Source organism: Phallusia mammillata, chromosome 3 (genome assembly GCF_965637545.1).
Source record: "Phallusia mammillata chromosome 3, kaPhaMamm4.hap1.1, whole genome shotgun sequence".
Taxonomy (NCBI): domain Eukaryota; kingdom Metazoa; phylum Chordata; class Ascidiacea; order Phlebobranchia; family Ascidiidae; genus Phallusia; species Phallusia mammillata.
The window spans coordinates 31,323,404-31,346,202 of NC_137254.1; the positions used below are offsets into that span (position 1 = coordinate 31,323,404).

At 35.7% G+C, this 22,799-nt stretch overlaps 1 protein-coding gene across 3 annotated transcripts; it reads left to right on the forward strand.

Moving 5' to 3' along the window:
• The first annotated feature begins 2,714 nt into the window (after positions 1–2,714).
• Positions 2,715–22,532, forward strand: LOC145218160 (myc box-dependent-interacting protein 1-like). Of its 3 annotated transcripts, XM_080085554.1 has the most exons (16): positions 2,717–2,889; positions 4,316–4,396; positions 7,624–7,678; positions 8,164–8,258; positions 9,156–9,236; positions 10,638–10,760; positions 11,138–11,299; positions 12,055–12,143; positions 12,534–12,677; positions 13,688–13,765; positions 14,118–14,229; positions 14,682–14,963; positions 18,180–18,279; positions 18,853–18,923; positions 19,448–19,549; positions 20,201–22,532. In XM_080085554.1, the coding sequence occupies exons 1-16, from the start codon at positions 2,803–2,805 to the stop codon at positions 20,300–20,302; spliced, it is 1,764 nt and encodes a 587-aa protein (XP_079941680.1). In that variant the 5' UTR covers positions 2,717–2,802; the 3' UTR covers positions 20,303–22,532. The 3 variants fall into 3 exon arrangements, with proteins under 3 accessions (XP_079941679.1, XP_079941680.1, XP_079941682.1); XM_080085556.1 differs by lacking the exon at positions 14,682–14,963 and having other exon boundaries at positions 2,718–2,889; XM_080085553.1 differs by lacking the exons at positions 18,180–18,279; positions 18,853–18,923; positions 19,448–19,549; positions 20,201–22,532 and adding an exon at positions 15,790–17,252 and having other exon boundaries at positions 2,715–2,889.
• The last annotated feature ends 267 nt before the right edge of the window (positions 22,533–22,799 follow it).

Genomic DNA, 22,799 nt, shown 5'->3' on the forward strand with positions numbered 1-22,799 from the left:
AAACCCAGTGTCAAGAAGCCAAATAGCCCATCACTTTATGTAAAACTAACACATTTAACAGTTTTTTTTGCGTTTCATGCAACTAACTTCACAGGTTAACGCGATATTACAGAAAGGCATAACCCATGAAAAATAACTTGCCTACTGCTACAAAAACTAACATGTAACTGCTTTTTTAGCGTTTCATGTAACAGACTTTACATGTTAACCCGTTTTTACAAAAGGGCAATACCGGTAAAAAATAACATATCAACAAATACAATAGTCCGTGGCTTCATGTATACAAGTAACGCATAAAATTACCCTAATTGAGCACGTTTGAAACCAAATTATCGACATTTAAAACTGTTTTTAATCAAAGTGACCAAAAACATTACCGCCCACACGCCTAAAAAGGTTATTATTCTTAGTATATATTAGAACTATAACTTCTTTGGTAATGGTTCGAAAGCACACCTAAGCCATCGCTTGCAAATCCTGTTTCTGTTTTCCTGGATATGTTTTTAAGTGTTTGACGGATAACTGAAGTTAGGTGTAAAAGATTTTTTGCTTTCTTAAACTTCGTAAACTAATTCTAAACGATTTTTCACTTCTTCATTGTGCATCTCATTCTGCTATCTTATTAAAATCTGCCTTTGATTTTATAGATTGACCTTATTTATCGCGTAAATTACCAGTTTAAAATATCAAATTGAAGATGCGGCTTTCCATAATGCAATCCATAAAAACGTTTAAAACTTCACAATAAGTTTGTTGTTGTGGCGAAATTCTTTAACTCCATGCAAAGCCCTTTTGTGATTATTAGAATTTCTTGGAAGGAATCTAATCAACGTCGACCAATTTCCCTTCAGACTTCTCTTTCCATTGTTACGTTTCCTTGCGTCATTAAGGTGTTTTGTTTCATATCAATCAAACGTTTGTCCGCTCAAGGTTTAAAAAATGCAAATTCTTGCATTGGAAAAGTATTTATTTGAATATTTTCATTTGCACACCGATTACAAAATGTTCTTTAAATAGGAATACAGTTTTGTTTGCGTAATGAAATAGTTGTAGGCGACGCTTGTTTCGCCCCTTTTTATTAATCTTTTATGTGACTCAAGGGGTTAATAACGGTTGTAAGTGATGTAGTCCCTCATTCTCATATCACTGATGATGGCATGAGCATTTGCCGAAACGTTAGAACAATAAAACATGTCGCTTTTAACGTCTATTTGGGCCGTTATATTCATTATTAAACTTATGAACAGATCCGTGTGCAGTGTTCCACAATGACAGTGTATTGTGACATATTGTTCATAGTAATTTTAAGATGTCGCGTAAAACTTTTGTTCTAATTTTCGTAAATTTAAGGGAAGCGGATTTTTAATTTTCAATGATACGAAAAAATGTTGCATGCTCAAATCCAATAAGCGGAACGATTTTGTATGTTTGGAGAAATTACTTTTTTAGTCCAGTGTTTTTGTGATTCTTTGATTGCAGTGAGTTGTACTGACGATTTTTCTTCAGTTCTTGTCAACAATAATGTGTGTATTGTGTGTATTTGCAAATTGTAGTTGTTAAGTAAAATTGCTGGCTAACCTTTAGTGGTGCAAAATTCAAAGAAATGGTTTGCAGCAGTTTCGTTAAATGTCAACGACCAAAATGCATGCATTGTTTAATGTCATGGCAGCAAAGTTCTTGAATTTGAATGATTGTGTTACAAACAATAGCAGGGAGTTACAAAAATTGGTGGCTTGTTTACTGATTGTTGCCTGTTACCTAAGTCCTTTGCCATTAGCGTTTACTTATAGTTGCAATGCAGAACTAACATAATTAATTTTTATTTACCAAGCTTTCAGTATTGCAGTCTTAAGTTACATAAATATTTAATTGTGGAATTAAAAAGTTGTGCAAGCATATTCCTGTCTGCAGAGTGTGGCAGCTGCATGCACAATTTTTTTTGAAAAAAAATTTGTGCACGCCAAGTTTTGGGGTTTGCACGCGAAAATTTTGTTCCAAAGCCATTTAGTTGGGCTGTCTTGACCTCTTTTACTTGGATTATGCCTGCTGAAATTGGTCTTGCACGTGAACTTACGGGTCGTGCATGCGCGCACGTGGGACATGTAGGTCCTGCACGCGCGAGATCTCGTCGGGAACTGCCATGTTCTTCAGACTGAGCATATTTGTGTTAAGACGGTTTTGTTAGTTTTAATTGCTAAATCTGTTTTATAACATACTGCATCCTTGCCCATATGTTTGCTATGTTTATCAGTTCCAAAAACAAAAACCAGATTGCACCACATTTGTTAGTCTACAAAATATGGCAGTTGCTGATGAGATCTCAGGCACGTAAGACTCACCTTTCCTACATGTGCGCATGCATAACCCCTGAGTCTGCAGGCACTAAGTCCTAAGTCACTTAGTTCCACATGTGTACATAACATCCAAGACCGCTTGTCTGTAAAATATGGCAGTCATTAACGAGATCTTAGGCATGCAGGACCAACATGCGCCTCATGCATACACATGTACATAACCCATAAATCTGCAGGCAAGACCAATTTTATTAGCTGCAAGGCAAGCGATAGTGGTGAAGGCAGGACAATTGCCTTTAGTTCAGAATTGTAACGTGCAACCGTAAAAATTAGTGTGCAAAATTGTTTTTCTTTACAAATTGAGCATGCAGCTCTGCAGACTGGTGCGAACCACTGTGTCCTCTGTGCATGTGTGAATAACCATACATTAACTTTGTTTTGTATATATTTTTTAGTTTTAGGTGTATTGTATTGTTCTGTGTTTTAATTTGGTGAAAGGACGTCAACAATGTCGGACACGGCTGCAAGCAGAAAGGAAAACAGCGCAAGACTGAAACGAAATGTCACCAAGTTGGCTTTTCGAGGAAGAGAAAAGGTAAAACTAAATACTTAAAATGTTTAATAAGTGCTGGAATCATGCTATTTAGTTTTAAGCCAAGGTAAACTTTCATGCAAATCTGAATGCAATAACATAAGTAAAACTCCTGTTAGTACAGTGGTTCCCAACCTTTTTGTAGTCACGGACCCCTTCTACAAATTTTATTGGTCCGCGGACCCCCAACGTAATTTAGTCTTGTTATGTTTTTCGTTTCCTGCATTATACGTTACTATACTTTCGCATTTGGGGGCAGAATTTAATCAACCTTCACAGTTCTTTAATCTCAATACATTTTTGTACTGTAGCAGTCAATGCAACGAAGAGATAAATTTTCTGGTGTTCAATACTTTAAACAAAGCACAATAAGTTCTATTGTTAATGTGTGTTGTGATGTCACAATGGAGGTAACAATCGAAGTTTTCCTGATCCAAGGGTTTGATAAACAGTTTGTACTCATATACAGGATTGTAAAAACGGTTTGGGAACTTAAAAATATTGTACTGTTGTTAATGCTACTACAAATGTTTGCCTCCACGGACCCCCTGAAACCATCTCACGGACCCCTTGGGGGTCCGCGAACCCCAGGTTGGGAACCACTGTGTTAGTATGAAGACCGCTTGAATAGAATACTAAAAACACTAGTACAAAGAATACATTTGAATCAAGGGCATTTTTACCAGTATCAGTTTATAATCATCTGTGAATTAGTGTGAATTCAAATTACTGTAAAAACTTTTAGATTAAGCAAATTTAAATACCGAACTACCCAATACAAAATCTGATTGAAGTGTAAAGTCAGAACTTATAGAACCACTTAGGCTTATTTTCTGCTTGATGTAGTTAAATACTGAAGAAAACGATAAAACCTCTTTGCCTTTTGAACATAGAGCAATCTCAAAAATGTAAGATATAGGATCATTTTACCAATATATAGAACAGGGGTCGGCAACCTTTTAGGTGACGCATGCCAATTTACTTGTTGTTTCCATGTGTTAATGACCTCGCATGCCAACGTTTTTCCTAATAATAGTGGTTCATGCCAACAAATATTAAGTATAAACAGAAAGCAAAGTGTTTTGTGCCTGTAAGGCTGTATTTTAAGACAATTGCATGATAAAAACTATAAACAAGCACTGAAACAATTTTTACTTTAATATAACACGGAAACCGGTTGGCTTGCCATGAAATACCACCACGCGCGCCAACCTTGGCAAGCATGCCACGGGTTGCCGACCCCTGATATAGAAGTTAAAAACATGTGATATAAAGTATAATGCTTTGCATGTTTTCTTGGAGCTGAACATTTCCCCCCCGCAGTTTATGAGCAACCGGATGATTCTTTGCCATTTAAATAAACAAGGCAAAAATAGCAGAGAAGCCACTGTATTTCTGATAACATTTTCACTTGTTTTATAAATTTCAGATGCTGAGAACTTTGGGCAGGGGCGACGAAACAAAAGATGAAATTATCGACAATTACGTTCATCTGGTTACCAAGCAACAGGTAACTACCAATCAGCAATCAGTAAAGCTTTTGATTTCATGCTTAAGTGAACATGGCAGCTTATGTGACAAATTCATTGCCATGCACTGGATTAGAGATTATCCATATCTTTTTATTGTGTTATAAATAGACATTGGCATTCAGACTGTAATTAAGGTTAATAATGTGGATTGCCTATAAAGAATTTTTGTCAAGCGAAAAAAAAACAGTTGTTGTCTGAATTTCATTTCTCTTTGATAGATTTTCTTGGTTGTTTAATGCAAAATAATGTATTGAATTTAAGAGATTTATTACATAACATAAAAATACAGTGACCATTATCATATGGAACAGGTTAGGAAGACAATTGCAAGCACATCAAATACACTTAAAATAAACAATATTATCGGTAGCATTGTGGTTAAATATGTTACAACATAGCAGCATATTATTATGCATGACCTAAAAATTATGTCAACTACTCTAGAAATGTTATTTTAAAATTAATTATTTATATTTCCCTGGCTTGTCAACTGGAATTTGAAATATAAATGTTGATACTTTGCAACCAGAATATTATAAATAATGTTAAAAAATGTGTTTTCAATTTTTGTCACATTTTACTCAAAATAGTTTCGGATGGCAAATGTATTGCTAAAATTGTTTTGAAAAATTTTGTTAAATAAAAAACTTGTACAAAACCTCATGTTATCATGTTAGCATAATCACAGTCACAGGATTCAACTTATGATAAAGGCACTTTTTATGTCAAGCTGAAAACAATTCAGACTTTCCACATGCAATGTACAGTAAATATGTAACTGGTGCATTGTGTGCATATACTGCACTTTACATTACTACTGGAGGATTGCTGCTTTTCTGCAGCTCTGCTCCTTAGCAAAGGTTACATCATAGTTTTTTGTTTGCACAACTGCATGTGTCAGTTGATGATTAGCTACGACTGCATGTGTGTGTGTGTAAGGGATGGATTCCATCATGACGGCATTACACGTCTGTCAACAAACCGTAGCTCGTCTTTTTTGTTTACATACTCCGTGAAAATGTTTGACATGTTTACCATGTAGTTAACTGCCCATTTCTGTGCTGGACTTCATAATAGTGTTCGGCATTTTTGCTCCATTTGTGTGTAGCATTTAAAAACATTTTTTTGTGACTTTTAATACAATATGGACCAAACACATTTTAATGCAATGTCATGCACATGTTTTAAGTCCGATAACGCTATTAAATTTTCTTGAGCTTGGAATTGTGGCTATGACACATATTTTAGTGATTAATCATCACAAATATAAGTTACAATCATGCGAAATCGCTCTTACTTTGGTTACATTAGTTTTTTTGGTTCTGGTATTTGATTAACTATTGTATGCAGCTGCACCAATGATTATGTGACAAAACAACATGTGTAAAAACTTAAAAATGTGTAAATGCTTAAGCAACCATTATGTATTCAATACTTGTAAGATAATATCACAAGGTCAACTGTAAAAATAATCACAATTGGTAAATGTTATTGTTTGCAGCATAAACAAGAATATGTGAAAGAAATACCTTGAAGTATTGTGCGAAAAATGTCGCTTTGTTTAACTGTCACCTATCGTGTTTCAATTTAAGTTAATTAACAGTCAACAACTGAAGGTTTTAAAATTGTGCAGATGTTTTTGAATTAGGGTCAGTGGGTGCCGCGTGTTTCATTCACACACCCGTCTTGTTTACACCTAATTACAGATTCAAAACCGAAAAACGTTAGAGCGCTTTGTCCAGACCTCTTTCTGTGGTGTCAAATTTCCATTCATTCGACACCAAATCCACTTCTTACGATTATGCAGGATTACTAAACAGGCTCTGTTTACATTCAATTGATTTGAAATTGTTTAAAAATAAAGCAGAGGCAAAGCATGACCTGAAAAAAATATGTTTTATCATATTGTTAATCTTTGTTGCAGCACGTAATTACCTTTGATAAATATCGGATGGTTTTTGGTGGCCTTGCTGTTTTACGAAACCATCTTAGCAATGACAGAATTGAATGATGATCCAAAAATATTTTGACTCCCTAACTAACTGTTTTACATCATTTTTCAAAATAACATATCATCATTTTTGAAAAGCGTATTAGTTCCTTGAGAATTACTTTGTATTTTCTGCTCTTTTTAACCCAATATATGTCTCTATTGACAACTGTATGTTTTTACACACCTGAAAGATTTCATAGTATTTCCTTGTGTAAATAAGATTTTGTGTGAAAGGAAACTCTGTTGTCGTGGTTGAAATATTACCCACCAAATGTCAACAATTATGTCATAGTAAAAATATGATCCAATTGTGCTACAGTTATAAGATGAATTTTGTTTTGTTTTCCCCACACTATCATGGCCGGCATAAATCAATATAAAACCTCTTCAAAAAGTGAACCACAGGCACTTAACATCTCATGTTATGGTTTTAATCATTGTCATCGAATTTGGATATAACCACAACACGCAACTTGTAATGCAGAATTCTTTTGCACCTGGAATATCAGGATATTGAGGGCGCTCACCTACAGTAATTATGAACTTGTCAGATGTTATTTGTTGCTCTTTTATTTGTTGGTCCTTGCTTGTGACAAGCTTCTCAATGGCTGACTTGAGATATTTTATTTGATTGTTGTATCAAGTACACTAGCAGGCATGTCAGGTTCATCGCCGTTAAATATTTTGTCGCCAAATCCCACTGATTTGTCCTAAGTTATCGTTTTAACTTTATATCTTGCACAAAATATATACAGTCCTTGGTTAATCTGGACCTATATGGACCAAAAAGTTGTCTGAATTAGGCAAAGAACTGATGTCGATTAGTTCAAGTCTTACCACATTACAAATCATTTGTACTTCAAGTTTTGTCAGAATTAGGTAAAGATCCGGATTAACCGAATCCTGTTTAACCAAGGTTTACTTTCGTCAAACTATATAGTTTACCTCCCAATGTCTTGAAACCTCTTTTTATAATTTTGAACTTTTTACTATAATTTCAAGGACAACATATATACAATAAGTTGACTTAGAAAAATTCTTGATAACTTTTTCTCCCATGTATATATTATAAATACCTTTCCTACCTTTTTATATTAATAACATCCTGTTCTAAAGGTCAGACCATCAGATATGTATTTGGCATTTCAAATTCCTTAATATTGTGGCATTTGTGATTCATCCAGTTTGTAATCCTCTGTTTTTCGTTTCCAGGCTCAGTTCAGCAAGTTCCAGCACGACATGAAGAGATACCTGCAATCCATCACAGGTTTGTGTGTGTTTTGCACATGTTACACCTTCTATAAGATATCAAGTACAAAAGATGTAAATCACATAAAGGGTGTTGCAGAACTTAAATTGAAACAAGGAAGAAGTTAAAGTTCAGTTACAACCCAACTACAGTTAAATCTGTAGTTTTCAAACTGTTACCATAGAACAACGCAATTTCCAAATGTGCTGTGACAAATTTGAGCGCTACTCCCATTTCGTGTTTGAAGATTTGATCATAAAATTTGGTTATTACAGTGCTAGAACCTCACATCTTTACTATTTGCTACCAAAATCAGTCTCATCCATCTTAATAATGTTGTCAACTAATTTCTTGGAACAATATTATGTGTTTTCATACTAAAGAGTTTGTCGCAAATAATAATTTACTTGTTTGATGTGCCATAAGCATTAAAAAAGGTTAGAGAACCACTGTTTAAAATAATTAGGATTTGTGTTTTCTAACATCTTCTTGGTATTTTGTAGCAATGAAAATGGCAGCAGGTGATTTCTATGCATCTCTGGGTGAAATATACGAGGATGACTGGATGGGGAAGGATATGCTAGGAACACTTGCTAAGGTAACTTTGTGTGTTATATTTTTATCCCCAGTCAGCAAGTAACACCTGGATGTGTTATGCTCACAATGAGTCCGCCCTTAAGCTGCCTGTTTATATTGGAACTCTGTGGAATCACTTTCACTTTAATTTAGTTCAACCCATCAGGTTCCACTGGGTTGGAGCAATGCCGCTTAAATTTCTTGTTTGGTAAAACACAAGTGGTCGAGACATGATTAGAACTCACGACCTAGTGAACACAAGGCAGTTGCACTTGGCATTTATTGGTTGGTTTATTGCATTAGAACCCATAACTGTGTGGGTTGAAATTAATTGGGCACTTTGCTTTTCACATTTGAGCACAAAAAAATATTGCTTGTTATAGGAGCTTATCATATTGTATCGGTTGTTACTTACAAATTAGTGCAATTTGGGGGGCTTGAATCTGCTCCTAAGCACCTGTGGTAACCAAAGAAATTTGCTCAAATATCATTTTTAATGCCTATGAGGCGATATTAAATGAATACCACAAGAATTTTACAACACTCAAATAGCAGCTGATTCCAGTTCAGTGTTAGCTTTATTGTGCCTTTCTTATAAGTAAAATAAAACTTATGGCTTTATTCAAAAATCGAGTTTTTCCGATAAATAAATTTTAGTTATGTTACAAACCACAGCACCATGCCCTGCAATATGGCTCGAAATTCTGTAAATAGGACATGGACTATATAAAATGGACATATATAAGAAAGCCACCTTTCTAGTTTTAGTGATATTGCAAAATACGACACCCTACACTACAACGTGACTTTTGTAATACTGTAGTAACTTAACAATCTCCGCTACTTAAAGTCAATCAGGAATCCGAAATATTTCTGGCTTCTCACAACAATTTTCAGCTTGTAAATATTTTGGTTCCAGACCACCGATCTTCTCTACACAGATCTTCACGCCCGACTGAACAATGAAGTCATCACAGTTCTGCAAGATCACCTCACACAGGTGTGTACATCAGCTCCTGTCTGTTATAGTCACTTGATAGCAAAAAGCATCATAACACTAATTAAAAGTTTACATTACTATACACAATCACTTGTTTGTTTTGTATTTTTATAAGTTTTAGTGTTTTTTTGTGGAAATGTCCCCAAAACGTACAGTGCATAAATTTTGAGTCTAATGCCAATACTTAGTTAACAAAACTTATTATTTAGGTTTGTACATCAGCTCCTGTTTTGTCATAGTCACTTAATAGCAAAAATCACAGTAAAACTGCTTAAAAGTTTGCATTCAGATGTACTGATGGACCCGCTATACACAGTTTTTTTAACAAAGGTTTTGGTGTGTAATTTGTGACAACAAACGCAAACTTACAGCACATAATTCTAGGTTGAAATAACTTAAACAAGTAGCAACAGACAAATAATTTTTGAAACATTATCAATCAAATGTACAATCTCTTTGCTAGCTACAGTTTCGTCTAAATTTATAGTGATTTCTTTGGCTCCATTCACCCAAAACTCAGGAGTACTCAATTCCAGGCTCTAACAATTTGATAAACCAATGTTAAAAGTAACAAGGACCTAGAAATCATTTCATCCACATGAGTTACATTTCCAAAACATGTGTAATATAAAAAGCTTTACCAAAACTTATGTCATATATGGCAGCTGTTTTAAATGTTTACGCAAATTTTTAGTTGCACATGCTTACATTGCAAAATGGAATGAAAGTGTTATAAGGTATAGGATCTTTATGTTATTGTTCCTTTCTAAACGGGATGTTGTGCTGGATGCAGTTTTGTTTTACCCTCAAACACAGGATGTAACAAGTGTATTCGATTATTTTGTGCATAGCACTGTGTGATAATGTTGCTACAAAGCTTTCATATTTTGCATTGCTAATGAAGTGCCTCAAAATCCATAACTGAAATAAATACAATGTAGACATTAGTAAAAGCCAGTTATGTTTATAACGGTGGCTTGTTTTTAGCTCATTGCAACATGGTAATGCACTTTTATGTACAGAATTATTGTGAACGTGCTGGAAAAAAGCCTTACTATAATCTGTACACAGTGACATAAAATCATTGCAAACAGTTGTACTTAAAATATTTATTGTGAATTCAATAGTGATTCCTGAAATATGTTTGCAAGACAAACTGGTCTTTGAAATTTTAGCTCTCCCATTACTTATATTCTCGCTAAAAATACATTTTGCTTGAGGCAATTTAGATGTTGAATGGCTAAATATCATTATCGGGCAAAAATGTCACTGACAATATTTGAAAGCCTAATGCTTTGTTTACACCCATGCCTTGTACAGTGATTAAACGGTCTTAAATTACTCCTTTGTTTGATATTGTTATCATAATCAGATAGTAAATTAGCTTAATGTGTTTTTCAGTGCAATGATATGAAAGTGAAAGTGAACAAGCGGGGACGAAAACTGGTCGATTTTGATGCCTCACGACGAGCCCTTGCCAGTTTGCAAGGTGCTAAGAAACTGGAGGAGTCCAAACTAACCAGGGTATGAATATGAGTTGAACTTCATGTTGATAAAAAATATTTTTTCTGTTGGTTTGATGATGAAAATTACAAACAAAAAGGGAAACTATTAATAAGAAAAACACATTGCAACAACAAAAGTGCTATGGAAAGTTACAAGAGTGATTTCTTTCAAAGTTGAACATATTATCTAGCTGACAATTCATGTACATTTAAGTTACATGTGGAACATTAACTGTTATGAAATTCACCTCTTTTATTTTGTAGTTCTTTTCTAATACACATCATGTCTTAAATATTTCAATGTACAATTACACTACAATTCAGAAAGCTACTGTTGCTGTGAAAAATTTTCTCTCAATTTCTTACCATCAAATTTTTGTGTTTTTTTTTCAACAGGCCCAGGATCATGTGACTCAAGCTCACGATACATATGAAACACTGAACAGTCAACTTCACGATGATCTGCCTGATCTTTATGATTCTCGTGTGACGTTGTGCACGGGTATAATTTCAAACATTGCAAACGCTGAAAAATCTTTCTTCGAAGAATTGTGTGATGTAAGTTTTGTAACTTCATTTATTGTTTGACCTAAATCACAAATGCTAATCCTTTTTAATAACCAGGAAATATTAAGTATTTGTTTTTGTTTGCAATAATATCATCTCAGTTATTTTTAACATTTAATAGGGTTTGAGATGAGTATATTCATACTAGTAACAGCCCTGAAGCACCAATGCAGCCAGCGATCATGGCATACTCATTGTAATTCATAGTACGTGAGGCCCAAATCAAGCCGGTATCACGCCTTTGGGCCTGGCATACTATGCTTTAATGGGGTTTAATTGAGATACTACTGTATTAAATCTTTGGAGATACTTCTTTCAACTAGTAGCGTTTCTGTATCTGTTGACAAAATCCTTCAGTCTTCCTGCACCTAGTTGTATTAACGCCAATTTCCTACATTCAGCAGGATGTAGGGACTTTGTTCATAATCCATCTGAAATAATGCTCAATCTAAAATACATTTTAACTGTAAAAATATTGAACAGTCGGGGTAGGTTGAATTTATCTCCATTGTTTTTATTCCTTTTTCATGTTTTTCTTTTTGTTAAGCAATCTGACACTAGTATTCATTATGAATGACTATCTTAGCTCTAAACTAGTAATAGAATGTATTTAAATGGATATAAAAAGAACAAAGTGATTTAGGTTTATTGAAAGCTTCAGTTTTGTATGATAATCTGCACTAGAATAGGACTATTTCTAATGCCACTACTATCTTGTAACTTAACAACCATATCATCTTGTTCAGGTTCGCACCAAACTGAACCACGTCACCACTAATGTGAGAGATGCCTTCGACAATGGAGAGTACAGGATACAACGTCTACATTCACCCATGTAAGAAATATATTAACTGTTATGTTATTAACGAAATTCCTACAAAGACTTAACTTTCCCATGTAGGAATATGTTTGTTAACAACACAACATGTAGTTGGCAACTATGTAGTTTTTACATGTATCAGGAAAGTTGTGAAAATAATGAGACACAAGGAAATAATGTTGTAGAGATTTTATGGCAAATGAAAACCATAGTCAGAGGCTCTGAACTGAAAAAGAATATTGAAAATATAGTGCCTTGCAACTAAATAGTGTAACTTATTTGTTTAAGTTAAAATCTCCCAACTTGTTACCAAATCGCTATACAAATCAGTGCTATTGACACTTGTAGTTACAATGCCTACTGTAAAAAAATGCATAACCATTCACTTTACCATAATTGTCACAGTCGAAATGAGACATCTCCGAAAGTTCCGGCCCCTGCCACTCTCCCAGCTGATGAAGTTACAGGTCAAAGGTCGCGTGGTCATTCTGAGAGGTCGTCAGGTGATAGAAGACATAGCGGGTCATCATCACCACATAAACAAAACAGGTTGATGTATTATGCAAAATCTGTTTTCAAACTTTTTTAACATTACAATATAAAAGCATCCAGCCAATACATGATAAGCTGCAGACAGTGCACACTTTTCCAGCCAATAGGGTTCTTTAACATTTGTTTACTGTGTTAAATTTGAGGATTAATGTGTTAAAAATACTTATATTTTTATGTTCAAATCTTTTCAAAATTACCAAATGGTAAATAAGAGGAAAAGGTTAAGGGGAACATACATTTGTAACTGGGATCAGCCCCAAAATGATGCAGACCAGCGATCATGGCACACTCATTACTAAATCATAGTACGCCAGGCCTATTAAAGGCGTTATACTGAATCAGCCGATCACCAAGCATTCATATATAGCAAGCCTCACATCCCGGAAAGACTCCTGTCATGGGTTCGAATCCCACCACAGTCTAAGTTTTTCTAGTCTCCGCCTTGCCACATGGAAATGCTTGGGAGACCGGCTGATTCAGTATAACGCCTTTAATAGGGTTGCCCGAGTGTGAAAAGAGAAACAGATAACGGATTTATGCAATAAGCATTTGTGCTTCAATCACTATTAGATAATGTGAATCTCTCTACCATCTTTAAATAAACTCTTGCTTAGCTGTAGTTCACATCGTAGCGGCAAACATGATAACTGGGATCACTCCCAAGGTGCTCATGGAGACCAGGGATCACAACACTCATATAGAAATCATAGTATGCCAGGCCTATCGTAATGCTGAATCAGCTGGTCACCAAGCCTTTCCATAAAGATCGAGTCCTGGAAACACACTGTCGTTGGTTCGAATCCCACCACAGGCTATTTTTTTTTACCCTATTCCTTGCCATATGGGAATGCTTGGTGACCGGCTGATTCAGTATAACGCCTTAAATGGGTTTGCCAGACTGTGACAAGTGAAACAGTTGTTATGCAATAATCATTTGTGCTACAATCACTATTGGGTAATCTGAATTTCTCTACCCTCTTTAAATCAATCCTTGCCTTTTTGTTTAGTTCACATCGTAGCAGCAAACATGATGAGTCAGGGAAGAGGAAAAGAAGTTCGTCAAATCGGTCGGACAAAGATGCTTCGTAAGTTAATCTTGATACCTTGATTTCAACACTCTTTTGAGCACAGAAAGCAATAGCCCATGTTGTAAAACACTATAGTAGCATTAGTATCAGCAAAATGTTTGTCAATAGTTTGGGTTGGCAGATTTTTTGTACAAAAACCACTGCTGCTCGGATGTTGTTATTATTTGTTGGAATTGCTGTTCAAATTGTTGTTGTTTTTTTGTTGTCAAATTTTATAAATCTTATTTCTGCCCTCGGGCAACTTTGTGTGGTTCGAATTGTGGTTGACAACAGAACTATACCTGTAAGATGTTCTAATGGCAAATATATTGCGAAACAACAACAGGATAAACATACTTTTATTGCACAGATCTCATCAGTATGTGAATATCCAAGTTGGGCAGCAGACTGAAATCACAAATGGACACGACCATGGGGATGAAGTGAAGAATCAGTACACAGAAGTTCCAGGAGAGGATGAGGTTTGGATTGTTTGTATGTGTTAAACATGCATTGTAGAATCACAGTAGTGTTAAAAAAATTGTAGAACACATGCTTCACATAGTTTGTAGTTGTAGCCCTGTACACTTTTGTTTGTTGACTGTTGGTTGTTTTTAAGTTCTGTCTGAGCTTTGCACTTTTAGTTTTTGAGTGGTTTGTTTGCTTTCAGTTTTTAGGTTGATTTGTGGAAACTGTTGTTTTTTTAGTTTGCACATTTTGTTTTCATCTAGTTAGTATGTTTGTTTGCAGTATTTAGCTTTTTTTGTGGAAACTAGCTGTTGAAAAAGTAATAATTTCGCACTAAACCTAACTTGAATTACGAGGTGTTGACTAAAATATAAACCAACCGATCCTTACCCCTTAATTTGTTTCTAAAACTTGCGTTGCATGTTGTAAATGTCGGACCTATGTTTGCATGGGCATGATGTATTAGGGAAGCCAGCACGGACAAGCCCAACCTGACATAGAAGGATACAAACATGTCGAGGACAAACCACGCCCGTCCCCGAGAATTAAAGTCCGAGAGTTCTCTCATGATCGTGCGTCGTCATCGACCAGTGGAAGTGTTGATGCCACACCACAGGCGAGGCCTCGTACGATGACGCTTCCTGATTCACAAGTTGAAGCACAGAAACCACAGGGAATGGAACGGACAAAGAATAAATCCAAAACTTTAGATAAAGACACTGGTGCTCCGAAACCTAGCAAAGATGAGGTTTGTAACAGGGGGATTATGAGATTGATACCGGGTTATGCATTGCCACGAGTTTCATATCTAACCGGTTTACATATTGCCCAAAGTGGAATATTTGAAAAATATAGAACTTTATATATTTCCGCTTACAAGTGGAATTTATAATAATTTTTTATTTAGGGACTTTTAGGGACAAAACTTTTAACCTTTTTACCATGTTAGAAAACATGAATATGCAACACTAATTGAATAAGCTTGTTTCTTTATTATTACATATATCAACCAAATAACTATAATACCAATAAATGATAAAACTTTATAAACTTATATAAAAACTTGGCACTATATAAGTAATTTGCATTTCTGTGAACCACAAATTGTTGTTCACTTGTCATTCTCAGCACTAACAACTCATGCACAGCATTATAACCAAAATCTTAACACTTCTCCACACAAAAATGGATGAAACATCTATTTATCCTTTTGTTTTTCACGTAGAATTTGTCCTGAATCTGTTGTCTTTGACTAATAAAAGTAAACTTACACTAAAAATGATAATACAGTGGAATTTGAAGCAAAAAATCTTTGGTACTATATAAATCTATATAAATCCCAAATTACCTTCAGAAAAAAACTACCATTTGGTAAATATGGAACGATATGTGAAGTATCTTTAATTCACATAACTTACACATTACATAGGTAGCATTTTACTAATTTAAAACTGTGGACTGAAATTTAGCAGTTTAAAATGGATTCATCCACGTTTGGCTTTGCATGTTGCCAAGCAACCATCTTTTCACGCTCTGCTTTCTAACCACAAAATTTATTTCATGAACTCACGAAGATGAAACGTCGATCACTTCTGTCTTTCACGGGATTGGACAAACTTTTCACGAAACCTCAGAAAAGTTCACAAGAATCGTCCGAGGTCAAACAAAAAGGTGGATTTTTCACTAAAAAGGACAAAACACCCACTGCTCCTAAAACTCCGACAAGTGATGGGCCGAAACCCCACCGAAAAGCCCCTACTGGACCCCCAAGCATGACCCAAACCCCCACACAGGTGCCGATGTTCCAGAAAGTACAATCTCCCGATTTCAAGCCAATGCCTCAAACACACGATGATGAACTTTCATTTAATGTAGAAACTCCACAATTTCAGTCAGCAGGTGGCAGTCTGGAGCCTCATGCAGCTGAAAATACTGACATAGAAATCACACAAGAATACAGCGAAGACAATGTTTATGAGAATCTCGACCAACGAAGTGTGGAATCGACAAACAGCGACAACGTGTACGAAGACATGGAAGTCGGTGTTACAAAGCCTGATGGTGATGTCATAAAGCACCATAATGACATCACTGATCCTGATGGTGATGTCATAAACCATAATAATGACATCACTGCTCCTGATGATGTCAGTGTCAGCTTGGGTGGGAGTTCGAGTGTTTCGGCACAATCGACTCCTTTCGGATCGGGGACGAGCCTTGCAAACCAAGGTGGGGCTGAAAACTGGGCAAATTTTGAGTTGGTGTTGCCACAACAACATGATGTCACACCCAGTGATGTCACAAGAGATTTAGATGGTGCACCATGTGATAGTGACATCGCAAAGCATGATGATGATGTCACAAGGAATGATGGTAATGCGGAAGTTGAGCATAGCGCTCCACTTTACGAGTTTGCTGGTGACTTTGTCAGTCAAAACGATGTCGTTCCTTCTGATGAGAGCGATTCAAACACATCCGATCACCAGCAGGGGGCAGAAGATGATGTTTTTACTCCTGAAATCTCGAACCACGAGCAAATTCCACCACAAGCCACTGATGAAAATCCGTTCGAAGATTTATATGATTTTGCTCAAAACGTCCAACCACCATCTGTTGCTGTTAACATAACAAGTGTACATGATGACATCAAGAAGGTCATTACATCATCAGATATGCTTGAACAGGAAAATGCCGCTCATCAATCTGATGATGTCATTACTGATGATGAAAAAAGTCATAATACTGACGATTTTGATTTTGTTCCAAAAACTAAATTAAGTCCTAAAGATTTTGATGAAAGTTCTGACGAAGTCATCAAAAGTGGGGAAAACACCCCAGTGGATGCTAGGAGTGTGACATCACAATCAAGTGCTTCTGATGTCACAAAGCCTGGGAATGATGATAAGGTTGTTAATTTTTGTGGCAGCTCCAAAATCTCGCAAATGAAGCAAAATGCAATCCATCAAATTCATGTATCATGTTGATCTGCAATTGTAATTATCTGAACAAGCAAAATTCTGTTCACAATAAAACATAGTACATCTGAAAGTTGTCGTACTTTTGATTTTTTCCAATACTGTGCAATCACTTTTGTTTGTTTTTGTGTCTGTTCAGTTTCTCAACCTTTCAGGTCTTGGACCATATTTGCCCCAGCAGAATCAAATGCAGTCCAAAAAAATTATGGAAAAAAAGTTAACATAGTTTTTAATATGTTGTGGGTTGTCATGGACTAATGAAAACCTTTACAGCAGGGGTGGGCAACCTTTGTCACTGTAGGGCCAATTATAAATGTCAAAATTGGATCGCGGGCCGCACATGTGCATAACACAAAGTGATTTTGCTTTGTTTCTTACCAAATATGCTTAACTACAAGTATAATTCGTATTTGATTCTAGCCACATTTTGCCAGATTGTAGAAAACTAGCATCAGGCGCATTAATCAGTTTAAAAATATGTAATAATTGGACTCGTTTGCCAGTACTTTTGAAATCCAAGCATCTCTGCAGGCCGCACAGCCTTTAATGAAGGGCTGGATGCGGGCCGCAGGTTGCCCACCCCTGCTTTACAGTTTTACAGGCTGAAGGTTGAGAAACATTGTATTAAGCAACAGGTTTTTTGCAATTTATTCTGTGTTTCATGATTTTGTAAAAGTGCAATTTCAATTTACTGTCAATGTTTTTGTCCCTTTTATTTTTCTCTGTATATTTCATTAAATCTATTTGATTTTGTTTTACAGCTGATGCAATATTAATCCCTTCTTGATTTTTCCTTTAAACTAAATGTTGTTGTTTTTATATTTTTGCATGCGCATGAACTAACATAGCAACGTATAACATTTATGTTTATCAAATGTCATACACAATTTGCTCTAAAACTTGCATTAATTTATTAAAACATTCACCATTAAAGGAAATTGCTGCAATTCTCAATACGCAGGGAAACAACTTTTCTTGTATTTTTTCAGATTCCTGTTGAACCAAGTCAGGTTAATGGGGTATCCCCCTTGTATGATACTGTCCCAGAGATTGATGACGTGATCACACCAAGCCCGAAACAAAATGAAGGTAAATATTTAGTGATGGGACGGGTACCCGGTACTCGGTATCGATGGTATCGAACGATTTCAGTGGTAATGATACTCGTACTGGGTATCGAAATATTTTGTCTCAGTTTTCGATACTAACGTGCGAGTACCAAAGGCCGATTTACACCATAAGAATACGGGCAAATTTATGCCAATATTTGCTTCGGACAGTACAAAATTGGAAAAAAGTTCCGCCAGGTTATGTATATCTTTTTCGCTATCACGTGGAGATTACATTTTTCGGCATGTGCGTGTGCACGCCTGTACCCCAACCATGGCAGATAAATTATCGAGTGATATACAACTAAGTACAATACTACATTTAAGTACTCGGTAATCGTACTCGGTACTCTGTATCGAAGGTATATACATGTGGTACTCGAATATTTATGATGGTGCTAAAATACTGATAAAAATTTTCTGAACCAGCCTAACATATCTGCCAGTATTACACAAGAAGGTTGAAATGTTATTGTTAATATCAAGGCACAGTTGGAATCTAGCCTGTGGTGGAATTTGAACCCATGAACTAACTTTATTACTTTTCATTCAGTTAAGTCTCCTGTGAAGGAAGATGAAAAATCTGATGAGAATGTGATTTTGCCTCCACATTATCTGTACACGGTATGTTTGTGTTGTATTTCAATAGTTCCATTCAGGAACAGGCCCCAAAAATACAAAAACATAAATCAACACAAAGCATATAAAATTTTGGTTGTGGTCCCATAGGCCCGCTGCATCATTATTTGTACACAGTATATTCACCTATGTTTTGCTTCCTAATTGATACTGAGTAGCCACTTGAATGTTGTAATATTTCAAAACCTAGTCTGCTCCCAATGGACTAATATACCTCACATATGTCCCATATGTTTTGAATCCTACTTTACTTATAATAGCACTAGTGGTGGGATCCAGCCGGTTCGCACCGGTTCTATAGAACCGCCTCCTGAAATTTTATGAGATCAGCGAACTGGTTAGCATTACTGGTTACTGTCAATGGACTTTTTGTAACAGAACCGGCTGAAAAGTATGACTTTTTGTGATACAACGGACTGAAAAATATGACTTTCGTCATCGAACCGGCTGACAAACATTTTATTCCCACCGCTGGATGGCACACTTACACTTTGTATTATATTTTTCAGGTACAAGCATTATATCCTTACCAAGGTGCAGATGAGGATGAGCTAACTTTCGGGAAAGGTGACATTATTTATGTCGTTGAGTTTCCCGACCCTGAAGAACAGGTCAGTTGCTTGCTTCAATGTAGGGAACAGAAAAGTCACTTAATTCATAAAGCCTGTAGTAACTTAATAGGTTGTCTAATACTTTTTATGGCCCAGAACTTTTTGAATGGTGTTTGTGCAAAAATCAGTGTTTTAGGTTGTTTGTTGGTTGTTATTGTAACTTCAATGTAGAGGACGGAATTAGGCTCATAGCTACTTCACTTTTAACATGAATTGTTTCCTGAGTATACTTTTTCACTTTAAAGCAGAAATGCATAACCTGTGGTTGTATTAAGTTAAAAACCAAATTTGATTTTAGCCTGAAGCAGACGAGATAGTATCAAATAAATCTTACCTCTATTGAAATGTAATTTGTAAGCAAAAACCAGGTGCACACAGCTGTTGGTAAATTAGAACCTGTGATGCTGTTGTGAAAAAAGTTGTGCATCCTACTTCAAGGCAACAGGAATTTTCTGTCGCCATTAGCATGGTTTTGCCACTTTCCCATATTTGTGTTTAAACTGCATTTGTAGAAAAAAATATTCAATAACTGAAAAATTTTATGCTTTCTCTGCAATTAGCTGGAATACTTTGTTGGCAAGACTCCGTATGCAATCAATCAAACCAGAATATTCTGCAAAAGTTGCACAAAAAATAACTTTTCCTTTATAGGACGATGGATGGCAGATGGGGATTGCTCGTTCAGCATGGGAGGGAACGGGGTCAACTTCCTGTATGGGTGTTTTCCCTGAAAACTTCACCAAGAAACCGTGAGGGGATTTGACCCCGGGTCGTGTCACCTACTGAACTTTCACCTAGAAACTAGAATATTGCCAAAACATTGTTTGCAGACATATTGTGTTGGAAAACAGCAAGATTGTGTCGCTCAGATGAGTTTAATAAGAAACAGACAAGCCAAAATAGTACTAAAAAATACAAAAATTTTGAGAATTCTTTTGTCATTTTCGAATGACACATAAAATCAAGTAGGTAATACCCAAAAAGTATGATAAAGAGGCAATATTTTTTCAGCTTGTCTGTCTTTTGTTAATGATTTTTGTGGAATATTTGACACTCACATTAATATAAATGCTTCATTGATTATTATTGAACAAATTTAAATGTTTGTGGCTATCTTTAGTCAAATCTTAGTTTTCAGTGTTTCACAAACCTCTTGATATATGAAGTCATTTCATTATTTTTTCAGCCACATGCAAGAAAAGTTTATTAGTCGAAATGTTGTATTTTTGTACTAAATGTCGATTATATGATTTTGGTATAAACCGAAAGACGCAAATTTGATTCACCAATCTTTAAAAAACGCCAAATAAGGAAAGATTACGACTGAGCGAATAAATATCTGTATATAATGCACAGTAAACGTCGGTTAAACCATATTCAGTTAATCCGGATCTTCGCCTAATTCGGACTAAACTTGAGGTACAAATGATTTGTAATGTGGGAAGCTTTAACTAATCGAAATCGGTTAATCCAGATCTTCGCCAAATTCGGACATTTTTGGTTTAAACCAACTGGTCAATTTTAAGCGAGGTAACTGTATATTCAGGCATTGTTTGGTTCAAACAAGTCCATGCTTATCGAGGTTTACTGTGTAATAAATACTCAGTGGTGGGATTCAGTCGGTTCGCACCGGTTCTACAGAACCGTCTCACGAAATTTTATGAGATCAGCGAACCGGTTAGCATTACTGGTTACTGTCATTGGACTTTTTGTGACATAACCGGCTGAAAAAATGACTTTTGTGATAGAACCGGCTGACAAAACATTTGAATCCCACAACTGTAAACACTTTATTGCTAAATTCTGCCTGATTTTGTTTATTTTATGCATAAATTGATTCAAACTAACAAACGTACTTTAAACGTCCCCCGCTTTTTTACTTAATGTTATTGTTATATTCGCAATTGATTGATGTTTCACTTTACAATTGGCCTGGTGCAATTTCACCAACTCCAGCCAAACTTATTGAACAATCAACTAATGTCACATGCAAGTAGACTTTATGTTATTTAAACTAAGAAGCAAAGGGGCTTTTCCTTTCAGCAACCCAAACCTTATTGCCAACTATTATGCTGCTTTACATGTTAAGGACCTGTTACAGGTTTGTGTCAAAATTTGACCAAATATTTTGCGGAGATTCGCCATTTCAACAGTTTAACCATTTTACATGTTTTCAAACCCAGAACGTTTTTCTTTGCACATTTAAAGTGTGTTTCACAACTAGCTCTGTGCAGTCAACCAATAAGTAAAATCGCTTTCTAAAATTAAATTTTGAGTACCCGTTTTGACCGTAGATACATAGATGTGGTCATCAATTAAGTGCTGTTTTCCCATGATGCCATAATTTGATTGTGAAATAAAGTTATGGTTTGTCATTAAAGGTTCCCTATTTAGCCATTTCCTGCTTATGTGTAATTAGTAGTACTGTTTTGCCCTTAATATCGTTTCCTTAAAATCAATACGATATAATACATCGTTGCGGTTGACTGCACATAGCTGGTTCAGCAACCCACTTTATTTGTGCAAAATTACAATCACCGTATTCACTCGATAGTAAGCCGCACAAACTGAGGGGGAAAAACCTTATAATCTGCGGCTTACAATTAGATAAATACGGAATAACAACCCCCAAAAATTCTTTTTTAGTTCCATTAAACGACCATTTGAACTCAAATCACAGCTATCACATGCTTTAACAATCGGTTGCCTAACTTTGGTGCTATTCCCACTAGCACCTTACCTACTTTATGTAAATACCACTGGTGCATTTTATCGAAATTTTTCGTTGTGTGTTTTACCCATCGTGCTATCGACAGTATTTTTTTTGCTGATTCATCTTATATATTACACCTTGCGCTTTGTGCCGATGACGTTATACGAGTGATGACGTCTTTGATGAGTGATGACGTCATTATTTGTATTTTGTATATGAACGCATTTTTTTCCAAGCAATCTTGAACTAATACAGGTCTAAATATATTGACTTCTCGATCTATTTTGTGGCAACAACGAAACATGTTTTTGGATAATTATTTTTCAGATATTTTTTGCGAATTTATTACCCGCTAGGGGGCGTGCTAGAGCTTACTGGATGCAAATCATAATTCTTTACCTTTTCATCATTGATGAATTTTATGGGACAAATCATGGACCCCGAGAGCCGCATGAACACATTGCAACAAATAAGGAAGAAAGCATTGTTGAAATAAAAAATTGGTCATTGAAGAAAGACTAGAAAGGGGGACACCAA